The following is a 20,839-nucleotide window of genomic DNA, read 5'->3' on the forward strand; positions in this document are numbered from 1 at the left end:
CAGATCAAATTTTCTTCAAATCACACTCTCAATATCTCAATGTCATGTTCACATGTATGTTCTGCATCTGCAGAGATGAAGGATACTTTAAAGCATGACTACATTTTCTTCTGAAGAACTGCAGGAGCCCTGCTGGGATGCAGCAGCCTGGCCCTGCCACTAAATGTAATAGGGTCAGACAGCCGCATATTAGCTGTGGATCATCTCCTTTGACACAGCCGTTGATCAGCAGCAGCGGCAGCAGTGCAGAGCCCATACCTGTACCTGTTAGGCATTTCTGTACTCACTGCAGAGAGGAGGGAGTTTGGTGGATATTTTTAAGCAGCGGGCAGAGAGCGGAGCGCCTTTTCCGTCCTTGCTTGCCAGGTACATTTTCGTGCAGCGCTTTCCTTCGAAGACATCCTCTGCATGTGAGGGATGGCAGGTTTGTTTCTTGCAAAATGCAATGAAGCAGGTGTATACACACTCTTATCATAGGCTACAGGATATACACTCACTCTGACATTCCACACCCACCGTCCATCCATGCATTTTGTTACAAGTGGATAAATCCTGGAAAGATGCGGGGTCAGGCCAGTCATTTCACAGAAACAAGAACAGATCAGACTTAAGGAGCTGCTTCTCCCCAAGGCCCCTCATCTGAACAAGATAAACACAAGGCCTGTAATTAAAGATGTAACAAAAGCTCTGTCAATTGTTTTTTGTCTCATCGCCGCCGGCGCGTCGCCTTGCATTATGGCACAAAGCTTAGTCTGGCGTGCTCCAAACACAACAGCTACGAGTTAAGGTACAGCTGTCCTCATATCCACTCGGCTAAAAGCTCCTTTGGCCCTTTGAGAGGGAAAACAGTACTATGGCTGCGGTGTTGTTCTTTTGTTTTAAGCTTTATAATATCAGTGAAGGAAATAATGAAATCCTTCAAAGCTCGTAGTGATTCATATTGCATGAATGAGCAGGTTGGGATTTGGAGTCTTGCTCAAGGACACTTTGCACATGGCTGTTGATGGACGTACGCTGGCTGCAGAGGGAATATAACCTGTGAGCAAATCTGAATTTTTGCTACAGATATTTCTCTGAGACAGAGCTGCTCTGGAGGCGGAAATAATTTCATTGATTAAGTTAGACCTCAGAGCCAAAGAAATGCGGTATTTCAGAGCGTGTTGTGGCAACTCATATCAGACTGGTGAAAATATGATTTTTTTTATGGATATCTCTTCTCTTACTTTGACTGAGCTTCTTTCTATAGTGTCCACATGGTAAATATGGACATCAGGGGTGTCTAATTATTTTCTAGTAGTGCAAATATTCAACTACTTTGCAACACGAGAGCCTTGTGTGTTTTTTAACAAAAACATGAAATATGACAATGTGAAAGCCATATGTAGTTTTTCAATGAAATAATTTATTAATGAATCACTTTCACCTCCCCCTAGACAATTTTGAGCATTAACTTAATTTCATGCATTCTAGTGAATATTTCAGCACCAATCTTTGGTGGAAGTGTTTTTATTTAGGCAAAGGAAACTCTAAAACTCAACAACCAGGAACCAGGATTCAAAGAGCTGCTAACTCTGGTTGATTAATGTTAACATTACTGTAGCTAGCTAGCCTCGCAAAAATGTCAGATAACAACATAGTATAAGTGTAAATGTAGTTCATTGCTGCAACAAGGACTACATGATGCCTTTAAAAGCAGTTTAACAAATGATGAACATTCACCTAAAAAGTGTCTTTTTCAGTGACAGTATGTGACCACAGAGACACACCTGAGCGGCAGGTATGCTAAATGCTTTGTTTACCTGGCAGTGTTGCGGCAGTGCAGTAGGCGCGAGCAGTGAAAACGAGGAATGGAGTTTAATTTAAATGGACTCTAAATGAGCCGAATGGAATAGATTTCAAGAAGCAGCAGCGTGAAAGTGACGGCTGTAGAATGGAGTTTAATTTATTAGTGCATTCCTCAAGCCTTTAGACACATCAACGCTGCATGGGGGGAATTCACTTAGGCCAGACTGAGTTCTTCTGTAGGCTGTGACTTAAATGCTACCCAGCTGCTCATGTAAATGTGTGATAAAGTAATACCATATCTAATTCCTCTCTCTATTAGATAAGTTGCAGGTCCAAAGAAGGCTATTTAATTACACTAATTACTGTTACTGCACTGTGGATTGGTTCAATCAGAGTGTGAACTGATAGTTCTGCAGAGGCCTGACTCAAGCCGGCAACCTCAGGTACAGAAGGGGGACACGCTGACGAAGAGACTAAACCTCCTGGGCACTAGCTTTGGTCACCAGTGCGTCTCTTAACATGTTGGGGAGTGGTGTTTACGCACTGCACAGCCTCACTGGCTTCTGTCACACGGGCTTATACAATACAAGACCAAAGCAAGGCAAGTCTGAAATTTGGAAAACTTCTCAGTTGTTCCTGACAAAAATGAATGCAATGATTTATGTCGGTTATTCTGAACGTTTAGCATAGCCCAAACATTTGTGTCCTTTTTTTCCTCTGCATGTCACAATGTTTGTGGGTCCGGGCGGGAGTGGATACAGATGTTGTTGGTGCCTAGACCTGCCAACAAATGTCTGTTGTTTGAAGAACACAAAACAGCCCACATTTCCTTAGACCTGTACCTTAGACCACTACTGACCTGTACACTACTGACCTCGGAATCAGCTGCCCTGCCAATCTCCTGCTTCTCTCTCTCGCTCCTAAAATATCTTCAAGTCAATGAATGAAAGGATATACAACAGCAGTAACAGGGACGCTATGACATTTAGTTTTCACTGACAACAACCTTCTATGGGGACTGATATTGTTTTGAAATAGGCTACTAGAGATAGGTAATATTATTGGCGTGAACTCACATTATGAACACTAGTGTTTTCCATAGCCAACTAAAATATCCCCTTTCCTTTACCTCAGGTTAACATAGCTTAAGTTCAGCAAGTAACAGTCAACAACAACTTACAGTTTCACTCTGTATCACTCACTATGCTGTATCAATCTTCCTTCACCATGTCTGTGTGTCTCTGTCTGTGAGTCTCTGTGGCTGTTTCTCAATACCGAGTTCGCCAAGTTCGGACTTCTGTACTTTAAAGCTCGGACTTGGCAAGTTCGGCTCGGGAGTACAAACTCCCAGGAACGGGAGCACGCAGTCAGTCATTCAGCAATTGGAACAGCAGCGGACTTGATGACATTAGGGGGCGGGACCTGTGAAATTTTTTAAATCAGCTCTGTCTTGAGAAATCAACCACATATTTGGAGTTTAAACAACTATTCCCACATAAAAAACTCTTAAAACTACTATATGTGACACAAGAACCGCAGAATTATAAGTTACAGTTGTGAGTTTTCTCCTACGACATTCCCGCTTTTTGACAGCGAAATGCATTCTGGGATATCTGGCTATCTGAAGTCCACACAAGTCACCATCGATGCAGGCTCGGTAAAACGGGCAGAGCGAGAACACATCCAGGTATTTGACTGTACTTGGCTAGATGTGGACTTTTGAATTGGAACAGTACTTTGGCTGCGACTTATGACGTTTCTAGTCCTAGTGTCCTAGTGGCTTCAGCCCCCCTAAAATAGGCCTAACAACATCCATGGCAACAATCTAATTTATAATATTCAGTCTGGCTCACTAACCATTTATATATCATCCAGTACATTTAGCTGTGTTGACATTGCTGAGCCTCTGGTGAAAGATGCAAAAATAACATAATAGTTACTGAAAATACAACAGTAAATGTAACTTTATGAAAATAACCAGCATGGATTTGTTCAACCTCAAACTGATAAAAATATGATTGTACTGTAGCAGTGGGAGTTTACCTGAGTTTCCAGCATGTTGTGTAAAGCTGTCTCCCGGTGTTAAGCTCTCTGTGTGAAGCATTTTGGTCACTCATGAGTTCAAGCATGCATAGAAAACTCCATATTACTCCTTTAATACCTGGCTGGAAAGCAGTCTTCACTGTTTCAAGTCTGTGTAACCAAATTTAAAGGATAAAATCCAGTTTATTACTGCTTAGATCTTATCTGTGTAGGTCCTGTCATCATTTGTATAGGTTAGGACTAATTTAAGGTAATTGTTGAATTGCTGGGGAAAAGAAGTCAGAATGAATGAATGGTATAATCATACCAATTTCAGACAACTTCCTGGTTCACCTTTGGCCTATCATATGCAAGAAACTGTTTTTCTGTGAAATGATGGATTATTAACAACGTTTTGAGTGCACTCACTTTCAGTAAAAAAAAAAAAAGTGGTTTAGGTAACCTGGCTAAACTCTTTATAATCTGTCTGATTGTCTAAATTTTACTCCGGTCTGACTTTGTGAAGCCGTCGTAGCGATGTCACCTCGATTCCAGATCTCACCAATTTCCCTGGTGGGACCAATGTTTTCACAACTGATCAAAATTAAATGAAAGTTTCAACACTAGGAAAATAAGATAAGTTCTAATAAACTGGAATTGTCTTTAAACAGTAATGTTATAGTGTACTGGAGTACACTTCTCCCTCACTGCAGAAGGGTAAGAAGTTAAACAAATGGAGGTCAGAATGAAGAAACAAGCTTCTTGGCGGTTGTTTTTAAGGGAAAATACTATAGGTGCTTCATATATTTTATTTGTAATTCCCGTAATTTGCAAATACTGAGGTAAGAATAGGGGAATGTTTGCAGCAAGCACAGTAAGTTACACTGGGGATCTTTTTTCAGCTGTGACCGTTAAAAGACACTAACTGATATGCTGCTCCTAATATTTCATGTCACTCTGACTTTCTGGCTACAGCATCTCTACTAAATCTTCAGATGTCAATTCAGTGAATGTAGAGGTGTCACATTAACCCATTTTGTGCATCGAGAATGAATTCTGATTAAATTTTCCTGCAGATAATGCCCAGATCAGTCCCAGAAGTGTCACATCTTCAAAAACACATTCATAGCAGAGGCAGCAGTGACGCCAATTAATTCCGACTTTAGGAGCGCCGGCCCACTTTCTTCTACTTTCGTCAATACCAAATGTTTCCACATTCTTGGGATAGTTTTTGTCAGCTCCATAAATGAGGTATTAAACCTCTCCTTTATTTTCTGTGACTGTCTATCCCGCACACAAATGACTCTCTTTTAGAAATAACTGATGGCGACGTTTCTCAGACGCCTCCAGATTCTGCAGCCTGGAATGCTGCTTCACCGTGGGGTTGAGCACAGCAGTAGTCATTAGAGCAGTCAGAGAGAGATGATTTCAGATCAGTCTGTCACCAACCCCTGGGTTGCAACCCCGGCATAGCGTTAATGGGGACATTATTAAATCAGCTAGAAAAACAGGTGCCAGAATTTACTCTGAATCAAGCAGCCACTTAAAGCATTGTTTCACCCTGCTCTCCTTTTTCTCTCTCTATCTCCTTTCGCTTGGTATGCCTCTCCACTAGCAGTATACACTACAGTCAGCTCATGATTCGATAAGACACAAGATAAAGAGTTTATAGTTCAATACACTTGTGATATTTTGAACAAAGTTCGAATGAAAACAAACTGTGGCTGTATGACATCCTTTACAAAATCCTCCAGGTGTGCAAGAAAGGTGGTTTAAATATTCACCATTATAACTTTTTTAATTGTTGGGGTACAAAATGCAACTAACAGAATCTATTGTAAACTAAATTGAAGAATGGAACATTAGTATATTAGTCCATGTCCATGTAAAACACAAAATCAAAATTGATTTCAGATTCCTGGGGAGCTGCTGTGGTCATTTGTTTAAAGCCTTTAATTTAGCAAACTGGAACATATAATCTTTAGCCACACAGGATTGGGAATGGTAATGTTGATTGGCTGGTCGGTTCACTATTTTGATCCAGACTGAATGGATTGCCATGGATTGCATTCAACTTTGGTGCAGTGGGTCCAGGTCCCCTGAGGATAAATCCCTTTGATGTTAGTGATCCCCTGATTTTTCCTCTAGCACCACCATGAAATTGATATTTGTGATTTGAAGTGAAATGTCTTGACTTCTTTTGAATGGATTTACATTAAATGTGGTGAATGTTCCCAAAATGATGAATTGTTAAACTTTGGTGATCCCTTATATTTCATCTAGTGCCATCAACAGGTCGAAATTTGTATTTTGGCTGTAACTCTGGTTTATAACCAAATACCTAACCCTAAACTAATGTGATGAACATGGTAAATACTAGCATCAGCATGCTGCTATTGTTATTGTGATGTTATTTTGTTAGCATGCTGACATAAACATTTAGCTCAAAGCACCACTGTGCCTAAGTAGAGCTTAACACAGCCGCTAGCACAGCTGTAGACTCTTAATCTTTTTTAAATAAATAAAAAAAATACAGCAAGTTTATAAAGTTAGATCTTTATCTGCATTGAGCCAAACTGAAGTAAGAAAATGTCTGAGTGTAACTGTAAAACGGCTATTCGCAGTAGGCCAGGGACAATTTTAAGACCTAAAGTGCACCCACTGCCATTTAATGTATGCAAACTGAATTTGGTATCTTTTGGGAGTCATTACTGATACGTTTTACTTAGTATTGCATTCTAGTGTTCAGCTTCATAGTGCATTTTGACTTTTTCTTTACTGTTTATTGTAATCTTATCCCTCCTCCATCATATTGTGGACATAGATATGATCCCGTCTTCTTTATCCTGTTGTACGCTCTCAGGAGGGTGCACATAGGCTGGCTGCTGCTTACAAAGCAACATACACACATAAAATAAACATACACCTCATATCCAGCGGCCCCTTGTATAGTCATCCAACATGGGAGTCTTCAACATAATTGCTGTAAGCGCACAGTCATTCTTAGGTAAAAGGGTTTACTATCTAAAGTCCAACTTTTTTTGACCCCCAGATAGCTTGTTTATAAGAACAAAGCCAGTTGCAAGGCAAAGGTTTTGTGGATCTAAGACCTTCTGAGATGAACGGGTCCTTTGAAGCTTTTAGTTGCCAGGTGACAGAGAAAAAATTTATTTTCCCCCGCACAACCTGACCGAGCACACTGTTACAGACCTTGTGAGTAAGACTCCATTTTTTTCAAGCACCAGTGGTTAACAAGTAATTTGCCAAAATTGGGCAATAGCTTCAGCTACAGTGTAACGCAAGTTGGAGTTCTTAGGAGATGAATATAATGGAACAAATAAAATGTCCTCTCCTCCTGGTATAAACCTTGTTCCTTTTCCTCTGTTTAGATTTGTCATGTTTATGTAGCTGGAAAAGAAAACGGAAACTTTTCACGTATGTAGCTTTGAAAGGAACCGCTGGTTTTTCCACTGTGATAAGCCAGGTTTGTTTCGAGGATGAAGGAGAGTGGTGTTGTTTAAATCCCCACTGAACTATTTCTTCCTCTGATCACTGGATCAGTGTGGAAGTACAAACACACAAAAACCAAATAAAGGAGACATTTATCCTGTGTGTGTTTGTTTCTGGTTAGACGTGGCTGCCTGTGCATGCACTCCCTGCATACCAAATGTGTAATGGAGCGCGCACACTCCCCCTAATTGTTATTCTATTGACTCTGGGAAGTGGGGGTAGAGACTCACACTCAAACCTGCTGATATGAGACGCGTGCACTTGCTACCTGTGCAAGAGCCCTTTTGAACCCGAGATATCGTGCCCATTGGTTTAGTTTAGGTTAATTAAGTTCAGAAAAAAGACGTCTAGTATGCTCACAAAAAAAGTTGCTGCCACTGGGTGAGTTAAAATACTCTGGAGTGGGTTGTTATTTTTCATTTGGAGAAACATGTTTTCCTTTCTTTTTTCTACATTAATTTTCATTTGCTACATGTAAATAATTAAGCAGGAATACCTTTGCAGACAGAATACATATGAATACATTCATAATTCAGGCACTTTTAATGTTCTGTGTGCATTTGTGTTTGTTGTTTGTATCAGTCACAACACATGTGCCCCCCTTAATTTCTACTTCAAAAGTTACTTTAGTCTTTCATTTAAGATTTAGCAGACAGGGTCACAGGGGCAGAGCACAGACTAGGGGTTATGGGGAATGACAGAACAGGGAGGGGTTTGTGGTCCTGCTGCTTCGAGGCCCCATGTCTCCTCAGCTCCTGTCAGCTCATCAAGGCCAAGTCCCTGCCTATCCCCGCAGGAATACCGCATCAAACAGTCCAGGGAGCCTTTTATCCCAAATAGAATGCCGCCCCCTGTCACAACGGAGGCTCTGCAACAAGCCGCACGCGGATGGCAAAGTTTAACACAGCAGAGTGAAAGTCAATATCCTGCCGAGGTGGTGTAGCTGAGACACGAGAGGGGTAAACGATGAAAAGGTCACCAGGAAAATGGGATCCTGAAAGACATAGCTTGTCAGAGACAAGAGCACGCAAAGCAGGAAGCCAGATGATGCCAGGCAGTTAATGTCACGGTTCACTCTTTCGACCTGGTGCCAAGTCTAATGTCTCACAATTAAGGCCAAACGTCTTATTTTTGTCTTTTCCACCAATTACTGTAAAGGTTACTGCTTCAGTTGTGAACTTGGCTTGTATATACAAATCCTGCTTCCACATGTGCATCTCCCTCAACAAAGAAACAATGACTTCCCCGTCTAATTTCCCTTTGTTTCGACCTGTAGCCAAAATCAGACATGAAAAGGCTTGACTGCACACCCCAAAGACACAGAAGAGCTCTTTGTACTCAGGCTTGTTCTGCTCCATGCCATTTTTAATCTCAGGCAGAAGGGAAGAGAGCTGCTCCTCTTATCTTAGATGACATGGAGGCTTTGCTCCCTCTCTCTGGCGCTCTCTCATCTTGTTCTTCTGAAACCTAACTCTCTTTCATGCTTTCCCCTAGTGGTGGTTGTGGTGGCAAAGTGATACACTGAATGAGACTGGCTGAATTTTGTTTAGGTTATTCTGTCTGAAGGCTTATACATGATAAGTGGGGGTAAAGAAGGGCAGACGACAAGTAGGGTATTACCATCCTGGGCTGTATTTTTCATCAAGTCCACTGCACCCAACTGTTGTCATTATTTTTAATTGCCTATTGGATGCACAGCACTATTAAGAGCGTATTTAACTTTCAATCTTGGGAGAGAGGGTCAGGAGTGTTTATTTAGTGCAGGATTATCTGCTTTCTCTTGTTACAGACCACTGAAATGTCGCCCATGTCTGCTTAGTTGGTGACACAAGCGAACCAATCCGAGGATTTTTTGTACTGAATTTCGTGTTGTTCTGAAGTTGTGGAGATTCAGACTGATTGGACCATGTAATGTTAGTCTTTGGGAGTACGTTTTTTAGTATGGGGTGATGTGCTCTTGAAACAATCAGGAAAGGTTTGTGCTGCTTGCGGTGATTACTGTGGTGAAAGGGACTAGGAGAGGAGAGGTGTTCCTTGAGCGTTAGTCATCGTCAACTTAATCACTGTTCCAAGTTAGTGCTAATAGCACCTTCTTATAACATCTAAAATATTTAGTTAAATGTCTGTTCCTGTACTGTAGACATGTGGAAATAACTGACTCAGGGTGGGGGTAGGGCTAACGTAGTTACAATCATACTCTAGGTAACTTAACTAGCTAGCTTGCAATCATAGCCAGCCAGCCTGCTAAACTCTGTCTATTAAAAAGGACAACGCATTCAGAACATGGCTTGACATTTAGTGTTCGCACATCTGAGCGAACCCTTACAGCCAAGACATTGGCAAATGATGTAATTTACATCCTTGACGACCCTGGTGGCTATGGGAAAGTGGAGCAATTTTTTGCCTTTATATGATAGAGACCACTGCAAGAAATGTGGGAGAGAAAGAGGGAATGAAATGCAGCAAAGGGTTTGGAATCGAACCCAGCCCACTGTGGTGAGGACTCCTTCTTGACTTAAGCTAACCAGGTGAGTCTGAGCTAGCTAACCTGAGCTCTTGTGCAGTGCAGTAGGCCTACAGCTGAAACAATTAGCCAATTAATTAGTTGATATACAGAGCATTTATGTGCAACTATTTTGATTATGAGTTTTGTTGTGGTTTAAGGCTCTCAATTGTAAGGATTGGCTGTATTGCTGTGTCTTATGTGATAGTAAATTTAATATCTCCGGGTTTTGGATTATTGGTCGGACAAAACAGGACATTGCAAGAAGTCAGCTAGCGCTCTGGGAAATTATAACAAATAAAAGATAATAAAAGTTATTGTTAGATACAGACCTACTGTAGAAGATGCTGCCAGTCTGTGGGCATAGAAACAATAGGTGCTAGTGTTGAGCTGTGTATAGTAAACGCTGATGGTTTATGTTGCCCTTTAGCATGCATTATGGAAATTTTGAGTCTACAGTGTCTTTTATTTCTTTTTGAAATATTTGCTCATTTAACCAACAAATTGTCATTATATAAACAGAAATGTCATTCTCTGTATACTGCAAACTGTGACGCTGCCTATGTTTCATCTGAAAATTGTATTAGAGCAGGAGGATACTTAAGTCACAAATGACTGCATTGGGGGTAAAGTGGCTAATAAGACGATAATGTAAGACTGATTAATGGAGTGGTGAGAAATGGTAATTGAGAGGATACTTATCCAGAGAGGATATGTAACTCTTAACAACCATGAAATCTGCTTTCCTAATGAAAGACCTTAGCAGTCTATTATAAGTTACCACGAAGGGACAGAACAAGTCATGGCCTTTATAAGCCTACATCCCTCAACCTTAAGAGAAGGCGTACTTGATCTGATGCGTGAAAGCACCGTGTCCCCATAGTATCCTGCATATTATCACAAAATCAAAGTCCAGCAACATGCAGAACATAACTGTATCCAATCTATTTCTACGGCGGATCTAGGCCTTTGTGAAGAGACCCGAAGGGACTTGTTTTCCAGACATCTACCACCATAACAGACTTTAAAAACAGACAGAGGCCCTTCCATAAGCCCTACAGCTTCAATTTGTTCTGCCAATTATTATCCTCTGCTCTGCCACAGTGATGGAAGGTGTTGTTCAATGGGCCTGAATGCCACCCTCTCTGTGGCCTGCCTTGACAAAGAGGGAGCCCCTGCCTTTTTCTGGGGGTCCAGTCAAGCATTTGCTGACAGATTGGCTGGGGCGCTAACCAGTCAGGTCTTCAAAAAGACAAAGACGACAGGGAGGGCGGCGTGAAGGGAGGGGGGCCAGTGGTGAAGAAGAATGACCTGCCAAATGAGAAAGAAGACATATTGAAAGGGACAGAGTGGGAGAAAGGAAAAACATATTGAACCAATGAAGAAGTACAACCTTTTGACCATCTGGCTCAGTGGGTGACAACAGCCTTCATCTGTATTTTTAGAGCTGTACAACACACCAAATTACTCTGTCAGGAAGATTAAGGAGAGTCAAAGGGCTGTCGAGTGGAAGAAAAAAAAGAGCAAAGTTGTCCCAATGGACAATGAATAGTGGAGAAACTCAAAACTTTGCTAGCTTATGTCTGGAGCTCCATCACTTTCTTTTGAATACAAATATAATATGAAAACAGTTCAGGCTACGTAATGAAAAAATACAAAATAAGAACCCGAGCAGTAGCCTAGAACACTTCTTATTTCTGTGTAATATATTCTCATTTCTGTTTAAACATGGTTGACTACATCTCCAATATAATTTCACTTTCCCAGCCCTTCTCCTCATGAGGAAAACTATGCAAGAGACTCAACTCTGAAAACCTCTTTTTGCTGCATTAATTCCATGATTGCTTAAATGAAACACTGCTATTTTCTCGCTCAGTGCTAAACAGGGATCAGATCTCCGTGACCATGACTAATCTTCCGCTGCGCTTTTTATGTGTATTGGCGTGCACCTAATTTTTCAGGATCTTTTTGCCAATTTGGAAAACTAATTGCTTTGACTCTGACTGGGCAAGCAGCGGAATATAATGCAGTTTAAAGCTTCATCTTTTATGCCCATAAATCCCTCTACAGATCCAGCCGTGTACAACACTGGCTTATTAAAATGCATTAGGGCAGGTTCGCCAGCGTGAGAGGGAAGGTGATTTTTTTTTCTCCTCATCCTTTGCGTTTCTACTTCGCTGGTCAGTGATCCAAGGACTCTGCACTTGCAGCAATCTTCACACACATTCCCAGCTGTCACACACTCCTGAGTTTTTCCCCACCATGCTGGTCACTTTATTCACTTGCAAATACCCTGAGATGAAATGAGTTGCCTTTGTGATGTGGGAAGGAGCATTTCCCTCCACTGCTCACTATCTACCACCTCATGTCTCTTCCCGTGCTTGCCTGATTTTACCCCACCTCTTTGATTTACACCCCCCTTGCTGTAATTTCACCCCTATCCTGTTGTCAATCTACCCCCCTATGACTCTTTATTTCCCCTCCTCCTCTTCTTTCTCCACTTCTCCGCTCCTTCCCATGCCAGAGGTTGTAGATGGCTGGATTACACTGGAACCAGGGGAGGCCGTCCCACTGATTGTAAGGAGAGGGATAATTGGTCCTTTAGTCTGATTGGGTCCCCAGATAGGCAACACGAGGGATGAGAGTGTGCAGACAGCTATGAGAAGCAGACGGCACCAGTGACAGAGTAGAGGCAGTAAGGGAAGGTGTATATATATATATATATTTAGATGGAGAGAAGGGAAACTTTACAAAGGGGACAGTGAGAGAGTGCGTGGACTCAAGGTGACTTTTGGGGAAAGTGATGCACTGCAGGCAGTAGCTTTCACAACTTTTACAAGGGAAATTTAGCGAGCGTGCAGGGAAAAGAAGAACAAAGAGATAAAAGAAGAAGAAAAACTAGCATTTTTCACAGAAGAAGGACTGAAAAAGAGGAATAAAGTTGAAAAGGGAAAAAGGTAAGCCATGGATTTTTTGTTAAGAAAAATTATCCTTGACTTTCACCGGCCATGTTTAAAACACAACAGTGCCAATGAAAAACACCGATAATACTTTCAAGCTGTAAACAGGGAATGGTGAGAATGATTTAAGGGAGAGTGGGGATTTGTCAGCTGTAACTGAGCTTTGAAACACTCTGAGTGGAGATGGAGAGTGCTGGGATGAATAAGACACGAGGTGGGAGCACTATTTCATTACTTTACTGAATCAATAGTTCAATTTTTGTGTGTTAATCGATAAACAATGTTTACAGAAACAAATATATCGCATGTCTGGCTGTCAAAAGTAGGTCACGTTGATTATTCAGAGAGCCCTGCATCAGCCGGGAGGGGGTTTGGTGGCACATTATAAAACTTTTGTGAACACGAGCTCAGGCTCAAAGCGTGGCTCCAATTCTCAGCACGTCTGCACTGTCGCTACTTCAAACAAGTCATGCTGAAGGAGAGGAATGCCTATCTGCTTTTTACGGACCTCTGTTTGGCATTCAGACCTCATTCCTCAGCCAGAGCCAAGGTTCTAGTTTCTCAAGATGAGGACAGATTAATTTTTTTCCCAGATAAAACCTATTAAGCTATTGCCCATCTTGTAAGCTCAGGTCGACATAAGACACTAGATTGGCCTGCTTTCAACAGGGCAGAACAATTTATCCTGCCATTATCATTGTCAGCAAGAGGTGGTGAAGGATCCTCTGAAAAATGAGCATTATGTCCTGACCTCCATATCAACAGCACTTTTCAGGTTTCTGTGATGGTGCTTGTGGTTGAGGTGTCTTCAATGACATTCCAGCACAGGAGATGGTCTATTAGTGGAGAGGATTTTCCAGCTGCCACCATGTGGGGGATGAAAACTGTACATCCAATTCTCCTTCTAGACAAAACCCCAAAATTCAAAAGAGGTTGTGAGTTCGATATTAATTTGAAAGGATCCGTCCCCCAGACACCGCTGTTTAATTTGTGGCGGAGTGACACTGATTGCAAACTTTTCCAGATGACGCTTATGCATGGTGACATCATTTCCATGCACCAGTGCCTGGGATGAATGCCAGTTTGTGTGATTTAATTTCTCCATAAATGACAAGTTTCCTTTTATGGCCCCCGCCGAGCAGACTAAATGTGCACTGGGGAGGGAAGGGGAGGAGAGGGAGGCAGCCTAAAACGAGAGGAAAGAAAACTAAAGATAAGTGCGAGTTCAAATGATACAATAACACAGATATAACAAAATGTTTTAAAAGACAGAGAAGAAAATGGAAAGGGCATAAAATGAGACAAAAACATATATTTTTTTGGTCTATGTTTTTAACAGTAGCAGCAGAGGGTTGAACAAACTTCTGAAGCTCACACAGCACACAAAGGCAGATAGAGAGCGGAGGGAGGGACCAGTAATTAAAAACACCTTACAGTAAACGAGCCGCAGGGAATGAGACGCTCGTCACGGCACAGCGGTGGTGGCGCACACAGCTGCACAGACCGAGGCCCGGGGAGCTCCCTACAATTAGAGAGCATGGCAGAAGCAGGTTCAAAGCCTGCCTCATGCCAGCGTCTCTGTCCTGAGGGGGGACTGGGTTGGAGGAATGAGGACGAATAGAGGGTAGCTCTGACATGCACACACTCGCGCGCACACACACACACATAGAGACATGCTGTGCATCCACAGAGAACTCATATTCATACCAACACACATACAACTGTGTGATCTTGAGAGAGTTTGGCCAGAATACACACCTCCCTTAGCCTGGCTCTGCCTTTGAAGGCTGCCATCTCTCCCTGTGAGCCGGCTGAAGAAACTGGGTCCTTGCTGCAGGCAGTGACGTTATAGTCCCTTTTCTTTAGAAACCAGAAGACCTGGTCATTTTATTCCGTCTTTACACACACACACATACAAAATATACCAGAGGCCAAACTGCAGGCAAAGCCTGCTTTTTAAAAGTTAGTGCAGAAGCAGAGTCTGCATTTAATTACGTGTAAATAAGTAAATAAACATTAGCATTCAGAAATTAAAAACTATGCTCCGTTGATGAATGTGGCTTGTCATGCTCAGCACTGTGCCCTGGTAGAGAAATTTGATTCAGCAGCTGTATTTAAGAAAACTCTCCTACATTTTGCAACAGCACCCGCTCTTGCTTATTGTCCTCGGCTTATTTAAAGACTCTCATGCCGGAGCTTTTGCATCTAAAAAAAGCCAAAGTGCATGGATGTAGCCCCCAGCCTGGGTCGGAGATATAGAGCCTTCACGGTAGCGTCACTTTCCCCCGTGCTAAATCAATTGTGGTTAACAAATTGGCCATGACGTTTGCCCTGCCAGGGTGGGTGGAACCCTTTTTCATGGGTCCACCCAGTTTTTAAGGACCTTTTCCACAGTCTGGGAGGCCTCTTTTTAGAGCTGAGGTGAGTGGAGCACAGACATGGCCACTGTGAAATTAACACTTAATAATGCTCCACATAGCACTTAAACAGGGCCGACCCATACTAATGTACCACACACTGAGATGCCCTTGGTAACCTCACTTAGTGAATGGGAGTTTGGTTGTTGTGTCGAGGTTTTTGATAACATTAGGAATGGAACTATTTTTTGTGATTAATCAATTAATCATTTGGTCAGAAAATGGCAAAAAATGCCAAGAGGAAAACTTATTTGTCCAACCAGCAGTCCAAAAGTAAACTCTTAAGTTTACTATCACATAGGTCAAAGAAAAGCAGCAAACCTCAACATTTGAGAAGCAGGAACTGGGTTATGTGTGACATTTTTGTTGACTTAACAATTAATCAGTTATCAAAAAAAGGTGCATTTCTTTATTAATTTGCCAATTGTTTCAGCCCTGGACAACATTTACCATTACATTGCTGATGTATTTTAGTTGGTTCATTAAGTTGTTGTTGTTTCAAACTTACTTTTTTTAATATCTTGCTTTGAGGAAGGTGAGTTGTCAGTGTTTAATTAACAAGCAACCAAAATGCAGCCGGAAATTTGCTAAATTACTGCACAATTTAAATCTGTAATGATCTGAATACTCTGACAAAGCATCCAATCCCAACAGTTGGGTCCAACCTTTGACACATTTCAGTCTGTACCCCAGTTTGGCATCAAATAGTATTTCTGTTACATTACAGGAGGGTGTTGTTAATTTGGGCATTTCCGACTCATTAATCGGAAGATGTGCAATTATGTGTACTGCCTCAGCCCAGTGGTGGTTGGTCAGTCCTACTGTAGCAAATGTTTCCTGTTTGTTTTCCTCCATTGGAAGGAAAAATGTACCTCACTCACTCGTGTAAGTGCAGTTTGATAAAGTCTGCTGTTGTCACATTGCAGTTAATGGAGCAGCAGGTGGACTTGGAGTAAAATGATACAACAATATGGCCCATCATTTTGTCACACCAGCTGCTCCTCCTGACAATCACCGTCTCTTCCACTGTCACTCAGTTTCTTCCTCCCTTTCAGCAAACACCTTTTCTTTTTAGGAGCTTCTTGCTTTTCAAAACAAACATAAAAATCAGATGCTCCTACTTCTTTTGCCATTTCCTGTTAAAGTGTAACACACTAACAACTCTAAATTGTGTTATTTTCTGTTGAATACAAAGGCAGATTTTCAGCTAGGGAAGAATGTTTCAGCCTGGTGGGAAAATACCTCTTCGCCTTAAGTCTGGCAAAGCTTTTTCATATGATTGCTCCTCCACCCTCAACCTCGCTCCTCATCCCTTCATCTTCACATCCCTTCAATCCACCATTCACAGCTTGTGTGGCAAACGCCAGCTGCTTTTTCTTTAAACAAGTGAAATGCCATAAGATTAGCAGAAGAAAGATGGGTGAAATGTTTTGCCAGCACTATTACGTGGCATGTAACCTCATTAGGGGCAACAAAGCGGAGCAAAATGCTCGGGTGCAAGCTGTGACCTTTCAGGGGAGGAGCTGAGAGGGGAGGCCAAGGGTTCGTGGGCAAAGAACAGGGAGCTAATTTTACTTCATAATGGCAACCAGGCAGCTTGAATAGACAGAAAAGAGGGGAGCAGTGAGGTCAAGTGTCAGCCATCCTGCCAAGAGTCTCTCTTGCAGGGGAGGCCCTGAAACACACACACACATACATACATGCACACACACACTGGGGCCAGCCTCGCGCTGACAATGCAGCCACGCCCCCCACCCTTCCCAGGCTTTTGTGCCTCTTCAACAATGATTAACTGAGTTTGGCGATTCAGAGAGTCTAGAGCAGCACAATGCACTCTCTCTTACAAAACATAATAGAGTCAACCCATGAGTCAAACAGTCTCTCTTTCTTCCGCTGTTTTTTTCAAACTGTCCATCTCCCCCTGCTAACAGCCTCTTTGCTTTTCTTTTCCGTTCTCCCCCCTCTCTCTGCCTCTTCTCTGCCTTCAGACCATAAATCCTATTGTCCCCCATGCTCGTTAATGCAGGAAAAGCAGGCAGATGCGGCCGTCCTCCTAATACATAAAAACAAGATGCAGATGGAAAGAGGCAGCGTAGGTGCCATGGGCTGCATGTGGAAAAACAAAAGGTATTGATTAGCTGGAATCGATGCGTAACCCTAAAAGCATCTCCTGCAAGAAATTCAAGGAATTGATCGCTGGCCTTAAAGATTTGTATGATGCTCGTATCAAAAAGAGGGAGACAGATTTTACAGGCATGAAATCCAACATCCAGACAGTACCACAGGGGCCTTCAAAAACTGAGATATGGGGGGGGGAAGTACACTCACAATGAGCGGTGTGCAGAGCTGACAGGAACTTGTAGAACATGGTGTGAGTAAAGCTGAGCAGGCATGTTAACAGAAACACTAAAATCTCAGAACATCACACCCCCGGGCCTTTTACAGGAGGTGTGAAGGAGCTCACCTCTCCTCGTGACAGGAGGAGGAGGAAGGAAGTGAAAGAGTGTGGGGTTTTTTTCCGATGTGAAATGCCTGATTGTCCCAAGCTGAAGGAAAAGGAGCTGAAGCTGGTGGTATCAAAGGGCACAATCATTTCTTTTTGCTCCTGCAGGCTCCGAAAGGGTTTAGAGGTTTAAAGTATATGCCTATCAAAAAGCTTAGTATTTAACACAGCATATCTGTCTGTTCAATCCATACACAATCAGAAATGTAAAATTGATAGTTTGTGGTTGTAGAGGAAATGTAGTTGTGAAACTGTCATAAGTTTATCTATCCATTCAATACTGGCTACCTCGTGGTGACGATGTTAAGTCACCGTTTCTTACTGTTGTTCACAAAAGAATAGTTACAGCACATAACTCTGAACTAATTGCCTCACTAGGTTACGCTATTAGGTACACCTCGAACATGCACAGTTTTGTTCTTCATATTTTAACTCTCTTGTGGAAAGCAGCCCAGCAAGAGTGAGTGGCAGCATGACATGAACGTTTGTTTTGTTTTGTAACCATTGTCCCCGTTTTCTTCTCCTCTCACATTACCTTCCCTCCTCCTCGGCAGTACATGAAGAACCACTATGATAAAGTAGCACATGGACACACAGCTCATTATGACAACAAAAACTCAGTAGTAGAGGGCTAATCTGGATTCAGGAGAAAGACTGTCAATATGTGTCATCCGCAGGTCTCCCACAGAGCAACACAGATGGGGGCTCAGAATATGACAAAAGGATGATGATGTCCAAAAGGACATCAATCTGACTCCCATCTGTCTCCTTTTTTTTCTCTTGCAGCACACCAACAGTAGCCAGAAAGAAGGGTACCAGGAAACAACTGTACTTGTGAAGAAACTACTACTCTGTGCTTAACGATGGGAGACCGATTGTATCTTCCAGCAGTTGCTAGCGCCTTGCTCCCCGTGGCCCTTGGCATATTGACCCTTCTTCCTCACAGCCTTTTGGGTAAGCCCGCAGGGGAGGAAAACGCAGGCAGCTCAGCACTGCTCCAGAGGGTGAAGAGAGGCTGGGTGTGGAACCAGTTCTTTGTCTTGGAGGAATACACCGGACTGGAACCACTTTATATTGGAAAGGTCAGTGTTGACTATGTGCGCACACATAAAAGTATAACCTGAAAAAATGCAAAGTGTACAGGTTTCGGGCCTGGTAGGGGAACAGCTTTTCTGCATGACCTTTCCGCTTGGTGTAGCCTGTGTATAAGGTGCCTCAGTGTAGGTGTTGCAAAGAGATTTCAAACAGTGCAAACTTAAAGATCTATAGGGGAGCTCAGTCGCCTGGAGATCATCTGCTGCTCGGCTAGAGCTGAGCACATGAATGCAAAAGAGAAGATCATGGGTGGGAAAAAGCAAACTTAAATAACTGCAAAAAAAATCCCAATTGAATCCCTGGATACACTGTGTCCATACTAAGGCAGCCTCTCTTCTGTTCACTTTGAACCAGATCCAGACAGCAGTGATTGAGTTAATTGACTCGAACCGAGGCTTCGCTCAGTCGGCCTTCATTCCACAGAAGTGGACGGCACGTCTGCAACACAACCGACATGCTCTGAAAAGAGCAGACAAGGGATGCTCTCAAAGGAGCACTTTGATCGCTCAGTCGCTAAAGTGAATTGAACATTTGATCAATAGTTGTAAGGCCAGTCATCATCAGCAGAGCGACACAACAATCAATGAAAATTGCCATTACATCACCACGTTTTTTGTTAAAGGTTTTTTGGCCATATGTAAATTGTTTGAGCCAGAACACACCATTGACAGAAATTATCTTCTTGAAAAATAAAATATCCCTTCACTTTGACCTCTCTGTGGCCAATAAATTAATCGGTACGATGAATGCTATTAGCAGGCTCCTCTTGTTTAGATTGTATCAGCTGTTGTCAAGTCAAGTCGAGTTAGCTGAACTACTAATGTTATCTGGTAAGCACGCACCACAATCCAGTGTTTGGACACTCACAGTTTTGTTACAAAAGAAATATTGTTCTGTTTCATTATGACATTCAAAACTAAAGTGAGGCATGCATGATATGACAAAAAACACCACACACGTAGGAGTTTGTACTCTATTATCTAGCATTAGCTGTCATTTTCCAGTATGTTTTAGCTAGTTGCTAGTTACATTTACAACTTACATTTAATGCTAGAAGATAATTAATACTCAGAATGCTTCAGTTATACTTTTAAGCATACCAAATCAATATTTTAATCACCTTGATCAATATTATGGACATTTACTGGCGAGCAGTAGCTTAAACAAGCGAAACTTCAAGCTAACATAACATTAGCTCAGCAGCTAAAACAGAGCTCAGCAGCATAAATTTACTGTCAGTCTGGACTTACTAACCATGTGTATCACTATAAATGGAAAACTATCACTTTTATTAAATTAGTGCAAATTAAATTATTATTTTATGTATCTTTTGTCGCTAAATGTGAGGTACAGTAAATTTGTCTGCCGTAGATGAACGTAAAATAAGATCCATAAGAACCATATGATATCTGACTTTTTACTTGATTGAAAATAACATTAGATGTCTAATATGATATGCCAGACATCAATTTTTATAGTTGTATCAACATTTTGTAGCACCCAACAGGCATACAGTTTTAGTAGTTATTGCACCCCTTGAATGAGCAACGACCCCACAGAACAGCACTGATGGGGCGCTTTTGACCCTCCTCTAGATAATCCTAGCTCAAACACTGAATTGTATTGCATGAAAAATTTGAATTCTCATAATATCCGTTCCTGTTTTTTTCACCCGATAGCAAATTGAAATGGCACTGAATTGAATAAAGAGAGCAGAGCATTCTGTCAGAACTTGGCTGTAAGATCTCTCAGCGCCCATGTGCAGAGCTGTTAAAACGCTTTCTTTTCCCAAATTCCTGAAAATAGGCTGCCCTGATCTTAAATCGCTGATTCCAGACCTTTAATTGAATTTACCATTGCCTCAGTAGTCCTTGTCGACTTTTAAAAACTGCAGTACTACCAGTCATCCTCTGAAATGATGTAACCTGCCTAATTAGTGATCTGGAATAATTTCCCAGCCACCGCTCGGGATTACTGAGGAAAATGCTGCATTCCAAAAAGTCACATGGTAAGACCAGATAGAAGAGTAACAAGTCCTAAGAGA

The 20,839-nt window shown here is 42.0% G+C and overlaps 1 protein-coding gene across 4 annotated transcripts in view; it reads left to right on the forward strand.

The window, feature by feature from the left end:
• Positions 1–20,839, forward strand: part of LOC119912814 (cadherin-20-like) — a 101,599-nt gene that overhangs the window by 40,755 nt on the left and 40,005 nt on the right. For 3 of the 4 annotated variants that reach the window (XM_038732064.1, XM_038732050.1, XM_038732049.1), the window contains one exon: positions 18,487–18,782. In XM_038732064.1, coding sequence (XP_038587992.1) covers positions 18,564–18,782 — 219 coding nt within the window. In that variant the 5' untranslated portion in view covers positions 18,487–18,563. Of the gene's footprint in view, positions 1–12,504; positions 12,778–18,486; positions 18,783–20,839 lie in introns of those variants that run through there. The other variant, XM_038732058.1, reaches the window with a different exon arrangement.

Source organism: Micropterus salmoides, unplaced genomic scaffold (genome assembly GCF_014851395.1).
Source record: "Micropterus salmoides isolate LMB-PRFRI ecotype aquatic unplaced genomic scaffold, ASM1485139v1 Ms_hic_scaffold_1, whole genome shotgun sequence".
Classification (NCBI taxonomy): domain Eukaryota; kingdom Metazoa; phylum Chordata; class Actinopteri; order Centrarchiformes; family Centrarchidae; genus Micropterus; species Micropterus salmoides.